The sequence below is a fragment of the Gossypium hirsutum genome, chromosome A06 (genome assembly GCF_007990345.1).
Source record: "Gossypium hirsutum isolate 1008001.06 chromosome A06, Gossypium_hirsutum_v2.1, whole genome shotgun sequence".
Lineage (NCBI taxonomy): Eukaryota > Viridiplantae > Streptophyta > Magnoliopsida > Malvales > Malvaceae > Gossypium > Gossypium hirsutum.
In genome coordinates, this window is record NC_053429.1 from 55,503,822 (window position 1) to 55,512,647 (window position 8,826).

The 8,826-nt window shown below is 38.8% G+C and overlaps 1 protein-coding gene across 1 annotated transcript; it reads right to left on the reverse strand.

Annotated features, from left to right (window-relative positions):
- Window positions 1–8,116: 8,116 nt before the first annotated feature.
- Window positions 8,117–8,567, reverse strand: LOC107960306 (uncharacterized). The gene is made up of 2 exons (XM_016896627.1): window positions 8,493–8,567; window positions 8,117–8,401 (listed from the first exon to the last, which is right to left on the reverse strand). The coding sequence occupies exons 1-2, from the start codon at window positions 8,565–8,567 to the stop codon at window positions 8,117–8,119; spliced, it is 360 nt and encodes a 119-aa protein (XP_016752116.1).
- Window positions 8,568–8,826: the final 259 nt, after the last annotated feature.

An 8,826-nucleotide genomic window follows, 5' to 3' on the forward strand; every position in this document is an offset into this window, starting at 1 on the left:
ATTTTATGAACTTGCGAGCGTGCAAGCGCTCGTGAGATAGTTGTTTGTTAATCCTGGTAATCTCAAGCGGTAAGATTGTAGAGTGCGCAATTTCGTGCACTTCGATATATTTGGACTTAACGGGCCAAAATCGGGTTAATGGGCCAACGGGCCCAATTTGGTAAAAACGCTCAGTAAGTGTTTCTGTTAATACGTTAATGGCTGTAATATGCATGAAATCCCTAAAATAGTAAATTTACTAAAATACCCCTAAGTATGAAAATTACCATTATACCCCTAGGTGCAAAGTGATCGTTATACCCTTATGGTTAATTTTGACTGAAATGCATGATATTCTAATTTTGTATGTTGTATGCCATGACATGTATATCTGTTGCATGGGATATGGTTATATTGATGGAGGAAGCGTTCTGGTGGCCATGCCACAAATATCTGTTTCTGGTGGCTATGCCACAAATATCTGTTTTGGTGGCTCTGCCACAATATCTGTATCTGGTGACTCTGTCACAATATCTGTTCTGGCAGCCATGCTGCAAATTCTGTGGTGTGTAGCGGATGGGTGGGTCGAGTTGTCTCCCCACATGGTGTAAGGTTGGTACGGTGGTGTATACGGATGGATATGGGTTAGGTTTTCTGCATACATGATATATCTGTTCTGTATCTGTTATGGGGCTATGGGCTTCATTTTGAATTCTGTATAGGGTTAAGGCCCAACTTAATCTATTTCTGTGGTTTGATCTGATTTGGACTATGGTTGGGTTGTTTTAAACACTGAGCTTTCCAAACTCGCCCCTTAATTTCATCCATACAGGAAATCCCCAACCATAGTGGACTTGGGGTTGTGAGGGATTCGGAATGGCCACATGTTCTGCAAATTCAGTTTTCTTCATGTATTTTGATTAGCATTTACTTACTTTAATTGTTTTGGGTTTTAAGTTGTAATAAGGCCGCTCGTGAGTTTTATGGTTTTATTAATTGTTTTATTTATACTCGATTTAAACTGTTAGATTTAGGCAATGTGGGTTTTTGTTCAAAAATTAATAAACGATTTCAAAACACAACGAGCGTAACAAATGGATAACCTAAAGACTTCATTAATCGATGTTTTTTTCTTAGTCAACAATTAACCATTGTTTTACAAAATCACCCTGATTACGATAAACAAAGAACACAATCAACCGTAAGTCAATGTGACACATCAAACTTGGCCGTAACGTCTGGGCCGGGTTTGGGGTGTTACAAACCGAGCTGAAAGAGTTAAAAGCACAGTTGTAAGAACTGACAGATAAAGGTTTTACAAGACTGAGTTTTTCGCCTTGGGGTGCTCCAGTGTTATTTGTAAAGAAGAAAGATGGTTTTATGAGGCTGTGTATAGACTACTGACAACTCAACAAGGTAATAATCAAGAACAAGTATCTGTTGCCAAGGATTGATGATCTATTTGATCAATTGAGTGGAGCCACCATGTTTTCTAAGATAAACCTGAGATTCGGCTACTACCAGTTGCGAGTTAAAGAGTCAAAAGTGCCTAATACCGCTTTTAGGACAATTTATGGTCATTTCGAGTTCCTGGTCATGCCTTTTGGTCTAACAAATGCCCCAGCTGCATTTATGGACTTAATGAATTGTGTTTTTTGAGCATACTTAGACAAGTTTGTCGTTGTGTTTATTGATGATATCCTAATTTATTCCATGGATGAGATTGAGCATGCTGAACATTTGAGAATGGTTTTACAGATCTTACGGGACACATAGTTGTATGCTAAATTTAGCAATAGTGAGTTTTGGCTTCGAGAGATTGGATTCCTCAGTCACATTGTGTCAGGTGATGGCATCCGAGTTGATCCAAATAAGATATATGCTATTATTAAGTGGAAGCCGCCGAAGAGCATAACCGAGGTTAGAAGCTTTTTGGGCTTAGCTGGTTACTATCGATGCTTTGTAAAAGGATTTTAAATGATTACAACTCCTTTGACAAGGTTGCTGCAGAAAGATGTTAAGTTTGAATGGTCAGAAAAGTGTCAGCAGAGTTTCAAGAAATTGAATATTTTGCTTACCGAAGCTCCAGTTTTGGTGCAACCAGAGCCAAGAAAGGAATTCGTGGTCTATAGTGACGCGTCCTTGAATAGACTGGGTTGCGTGCTTATGCAAGAGGGCAAAGTAATAGCATATGCTTCGAGGCAACTAAAGTTGCATGAGAAAAATTATCCAACACACGACTTGGAGCTAGCTGCCATTGTATTTGGCTTGAAGATTTGGACACACCATTTGTATGGTGAAACTTGCCGTATATTCACAAATCACAAGAGTTTGAAATATTTGATGACTCAAAAAGAATTGAATCTGAGACAACAGAGATGGTTAGAGTTGATTAAAAATTATGAAATGATCATTGACTACCACCCAGGAAAGGCGAATGTGGTCACAAATGCACTAAGCAGAAAATCCTTGTTTGCCTTGAGAGCCTTGAACACGCAGTTGGCCTTGCTAGATGATGGTTCAGTTTTAGCAGAGTTAAGAGCCAAACCAACGTTTCTACAAGAAATTTGCAATGCTCAGATCAATGATAGTAACTTACAAGCCAAGAGAGCTCAATGCGAGTCAGGCACTGAATCAGATTTTTGGATTAGTTCTGATGGTTGCTTGATGTTTAGAGATAGGGTCTGTGTACCGAGAGATGATGAGCTGATTTAGAAAATTTTGCAAGAGGCACACGATAGTTGTTTATCTATTCATCCAGGAAGTACCAAGATGTATAATGATTTGAAGAAAATGTATTGATAGAATGGCATGAAAAGGGACGTCTCCGAATTTGTATTGAAATGCTTGATATGTCAACAAGTCAAGGCTGAACACCAAGTACCTTCAGGTTTATTACAGCCCGTGATAGTTCCTGAATGGAAATGGGACAGGGTTACTATGGATTTTGTGATAGGATTGCCGTTAACATCGAAGAAGAAAGATGTCATTTGGGTTATAGTTGATAGACTAACGAAGTCGACTCATTTTATTCTTGTATAGACAGATTTCTCTCTTAACAGATTGGCCGACTTGTACATATCCGAGATTGTGAGACTACTCGAGGTACCGTTGTCGATTATTTCATATAGGGATCCAAGATTCACTTCGAGATTTTGGACGAAGTTGCAAGAAGCTTTGGGTACAAAGCTGAGTTTTAGTACGACATTCCACCGACAAATAGATGGTCAGTCTGAATGGATGATTCAGACTCTTGAGGACATGTTAAGGTGTTGTGTCCTTGAACTTCAAGGTAGTTGAGAAAAATATTTACCATTGGTGGAATTTGCCTACAACAACAGTTTTTAGACGAGTTTAAAAATGGCACCTTATGAGGCATTGTATGGCCGGAAGTGCCAGACACCATTGTACTGGACAGAACTCAAAGAACACTAGATTCATGGAGTTGATTTGATCAAGGAAACTGAAGAAATGGTTAAAGTGATACGTGATTGTTTGAAAGCGGCATCGGATAGGCAAAAGTCATATGCTGATTTGAAAAGAAAGGAGATTGAATTTCAAGTTGGAGAAAAAGTGTTCTTGAAAGTATCTCCATGGAAAAAGGTCTTGAGATTTGGTTGAAAAGGCAAACTAAGTCCAAGGTTTATTAGACCCTACGAGATTACTGAGAAAGTTAGACTGTTGGCCTACCGCTTAGCACTGCTGTCTGAATTGGAAAAGATTCATGATGTATTCCATGTATCCATGTTGTGACGATATCAATCAGACCCCTCCCATGTGATTTCACCAAAGGAAATTGAGATTAAACAGGATATGACCTATGGTGAAGAACTGGTTAAGATTTTGGCTCGAGAAGTAAAACTGTTGAGGAATAAGAATATAGCCTTGGTGAAAGTTTTATGGCATAGACACAGAGTAGAAGAGGCCACATGGGAACTCGAAGAAAACATTAGAAGTCAATATCCGAACCTGTTTACTGGTAAGACTTTCGAGGATGAAAGTCCCTAAGGGGGAGAGAAATGTAACATCCCGAATTAGGGCCTAGTTAGAATAGTGGTTTTGAGACCACAAATCTGATGTTAAAATAATTATTTTATGATCATTATGAGGTCTAGGATATGAAAATAAGCATGTGTTAAAGTTTCATAAAGAAATTCTACGTGTAAGGTGTCCAATTGGAAATTAAGGACCAAATTGAAGAAATTGCAAAACTTGGGTTCTAGAAGCACTTAGTATGAAATTGCTAAGGATTATTAATTAGAGGTCCTTAAAAAGTAATTTTCCCAATTTTTAAGTTTTTGGAAAAAAATGGGCATGCATGGAAAATTTTGAAAGTTTAGTAATGAAGGGCATTTTGGTCATTTGGTTAATTAAAGAATAAAAAAGGGAAAAATAAACCAAAATCATGTCATTCATCTTCTCCATGCTGCCTAAATTTGCATGCTCTCCATAGCTACGGTTTTCAACATTTCAAGCTCAATAGTAAGTGCTCCCTAACGCCGTTTTTAATGCTTTTCGTATTTTTGAGATGCTCATAACATGCTCTCTCTATTTCTACCCATATTTCAAGATGGGGTTCATGTTCAAAAATTTACCCATGCATAAGATGTTTATGTTTTGATGATTTATGGAGGAATATGAGAGTTTAAAGGATAGTAAACAACTTTTATTAAGTAGTTTTTCATGGAAATGGCTTAAGGGACCATTTTGTAAAAGTTGTAAAAATGGGTGGAAAATGTGAAATGAAAGAAAATGTGGGTTGCTATAGGCAAGAAAAATATTCGGCTAGGCTTGGGTAACTTAGAAATTTCATCCATTTCATTATACAAGCCTTAGGACTAAATTGTAAAAGTGTGAAAGGTTAGGGGAAAATTGGTCATTTTGCCCGGAGGTGAGTTTTAAATCCTAAAATGAAAAATGTGATGTATTAATAGTCAAATTTTATTGATATAGACCCCAAGGAACCAATTCCAGAGGTCGACCGTGGAAAACGAAAGGTTTCGGAATAATCGAAATACAAAACCGAAGTAATTACCAGGTAAGTTCATATAACCCGAAGTAAACTCTTAATATACTTAAACATGCATGTTCTTGAATGTATGAAATTTAGATACTCATGGCATGATAATTCATGAAATGTGCTTGTGTAAATGAAAGATGATAAATGTCCCGGTTGAAATAGAAAGGGAGACCCAATGGATAAATTATGGCTTACATGACATGAGATCCTGCATATGTTGCAGAAAAGGATTTAGCCCAGACGGGTAATCCAATGATCTCAAAACAGAAAGGATCTATCCCGGACGGGTGTTCTTTGAGTGATCGAGCCTTCCGAAGAATATGGGTGCATTAAGGATTTAGCCTGGACTGGCAATTCAGATCCGAGCTTATGAGAGCAATTGTCGTTAAGAGGGATTTAGCCTGGACTGGTAATCCCGACCTTGCTTTATGAGTTACTACTACAGGGGATTTAGCCTAGACTGGTAATCCTGCCGTAAGATATAAGGTTCACGGGAGTGCGTACTTGAGATGATCACTTGTATGACTTGACGGTAATTGGGCTATCCATTGAGATTTTCGAGGAATGCAACGGGATTAACATGAGAAATAGAAATGGAAATATTGAATTTATGAGCTCATCTAAGACTAATGACATGATATATTGTTATGAGAATAACTTGATGATTGAGTGTATATGATAGGGAAAATATTTTATGCTTGTTGGAATTATTGCCTAAATATGGTTGTATGCTAATTAACCGGTAAGTTTACTTTCTAGTTATCCGGACTTACTGAGCATAAAAATGCTTACCCCCTTCTCTTTTCCCTATCTTACAGAGCTCGTGAACTTGTGAAGATTGGAAGACGATTGGAGAATCAACACACTATAGACTTGTTCTGCTTTGGTATATAGATACCTTTATTTTGTTTAATGGCATGTATAGGATTTTTGGCTATTTTGTTATATGTGTCATTTGGCTAGCAAATGTAATGGCCTAAATGATATACTTATTATTTTGTATATGGCCATAAGATATGGCTCATATTGATGTAGGTTGTAAACCTACTAATGATGCATGTTTATGTTTAAATGTTTCATGAGATATGATGATGAGGCTTATCATGAATGGATGATTGAAATGGGACCTAATAATTTGAGAGTGGACATAGCACATAATGGTATATGGTTATAATATGGCCTAAGTGTAAATTGTAAAATGTGCTATGTTAATCCCTAATATGAAAAAGGATGATTTAGCATGTACTAAACCGATGAGATGAGGTTAACATGCAATGCGTTATGTCAAGGTTGTTTAAGAGTATAATTAGGCCATGTTAAATACCATTGAAGTCTCTAAGTGTGTATGATGAAAGAGGGTGACCAAAGGCTTGGAAAATAGCCCTAAAAAGGTCCATACAGGTAGACACACGGGCATGTGTCTAGGCCGTGTGTGACACACAGTCAGCCCCATGGGCGTGTTGGCTAGCCCTGTATCGCTCTGTACTTAAAATTTTAGGTCAATTTTCATGGCAGTAAACACACAGGTAGAGACACAGCCGTGTGTCTCAACCGTGTGGAGGACACGGCCTAGCACACGGGCGTGTGCCTCAAAATGAATGATGACATCATAAACAGAATGTCTAGATTTTTAAACACTGGCGATGACACAGGTGTGTCTAGGCCGTGTGAGGGACACGGGCGTGTGCTTGGCCATGTAAAAATCCCTATAGGTTCGAAAGAAAAATAAATCCAAATAATTCAACATGGGTGGGACACACATGCGTGTTCTTAAGCACACGGGTGTGTGCTTTGCCTCCACATGAGCGTGTGAGGTATAACCCTAGTAATTTTTCTAAAATTTTCTATAGTTGTTGGTTTAGTCCTGGATCACTTTTAATTTATGTTTTGGACCTTGTAGGTCCATAATCGAGACACTATGATGTTTTTTGGTCGATTTTAAAATAGAATGAAATTTTATAACCTGTATTTTTTGAAAGTGTCTGAGTATGTGTCTAGTAATGCCTCGTACCTTGCCCCAGTCTCAGGTACGGGTAAGGAGTGTTACAAATAGGGCAGTCAGCCTACACACACCACGAAAACCAAAAGAACATTGAATAAAAAGGGACAATGTGTTACGATAGTACTCCGGTTGTCAGTGAATACTCAAACCCAGCCACAAAAGCAAAGTTGAGAGAGGAGAGGGTGAAGTAGTATTCGGCGAAACTACCAACTAAAGATAGATGGTAACCAAACCGATCAAAGGAAAAGAGATGGGGAAGTATTCGGCTAGAATAAAAATAGGAAGAGAGAACTGAAGATTGAAGAGAGGGGGAGAGTAGATGTGTACAGTTTACACGAGTACCTGACCAAAACCGAAAGAATCAAATTAGAAGAGAAAATACCAAAATGGTCAAGGCCAAATTCGGCTATCAATCACGCATGGAACAAAAGAGAGGGAGAAAGAAAAAAAATAGTTATCTAAAAGAGAGCAAAGTTGGCAATTTCGGCACCAAAAGCATAAGCCTGAAATGACCAGAAGGAAGCCCACTTTCGGCCAACTACATCCACTCCTCAAAGATCTCCCCGAATCTCTCCTTTCATCCCTCAATTGACCAATTCAAACCCTTTCAAACTCCTCCCATCAATTCAGTCACACACTCCAACTGCCCTAACCTCTATCCAAATCCCCCTTTTTCCTCCTTCTATCTCTCCATGCTGCCCACTCCCTCTCAACCACTCACATTATAGAGTTTCGGTCAACCCTAACCTCTTACATTGCAAGAGCAGCAAAATAGAACATCCTTGCACATAGGAGGCTCGAAGTCAAGACCGTTAGGCACACTCCACACTCCACTTACCACTAGGCTAGCAAACCTTTTTCTGTCATATAATACTCTTTTTAATTTAAGAAGCCTACTATCAGAAGACAAGGGTTTATTCAAGTAGGAGAAAAAATTTTTCAAGCCAAGGCTTGAACCTAAGACTTCCCAAGCACTCCCAGAGCACCAAACCACTAAGGCAACCATACATCCACATCACACACGCACAAAATAATTTTTTATCAGGGTTTTTGGGATTTAGGGCATTACAATTCTACCATCTTTAAAGAAAATTTCGGTCTCGAAATTTACCTGGTCAGAATAGGTGAGGGTATTGTTTTCGCATCGTCTCCTCAGGTTCCCACGTAGCCTCTTCAGAACTGTGGTTTCCCCAAAGAACTTTCACTAATGGGATTGATTTCTTTCTTAAGACTTTCACCTCACTATCTAAAATCTGGACTGGTTCTTCCTCGAAAGTCAGATCTGGTTTAACTTCAATCTCCTCAACCGGCACAACATGTGAAGGATCAGAACAGTAGCATCTCAGCATAAAGACATGGAACACATCGTGAATCCGCTCTAGTTTTAGAGGTAGCTCTAACTGGTAGGTAACTAGTCCTACACACCTCAGTATGCAATAAGGCCCAATAAAATCTTGGGCTCAACTTGCCCTTACGCCCAAATCTCAGCACCTTCTTCCATGGCGAGACCTTCAGAAAGACAAAATCTCCCACAGAATACTCAATTTCCTTACGCTTCAGATCCATATACGACTTCTATCTATCTAACGCTGCTTTCAGTCGATCGCGAATTAGTCTGACTTTATCCTCGGTATCAGATACTAGATCAGGATCTAGAGCACGCCGCTCACCAAATTCAGTCGAACATGTCGGAGTGCGACACCTACGACTATAAAGTGCTTCGTAAGGTGCCATCTATATGCTAGACTGGTAGCTATTGTTGTAAGCAAATTTTGCTAACGGCAAGTAATCCTCCAAACTACCTTGAAAGTCAATTATACAACTC

Bases quoted from the DNA above. Each gene is read 5' to 3' on its own strand.
- LOC107960306 (XM_016896627.1), bottom strand. From the start codon at position 8,567: ATGGATCTGAAGCGTAAGGAAATTGAGTATTCTGTGGGAGATTTTGTC. The intron at 8,402-8,492 runs GTGCTGAGATTT...GTTACCTACCAG, and splicing joins AGGTCTCGCCATGGAAGAAG to TTAGAGCTACCTCTAAAACT.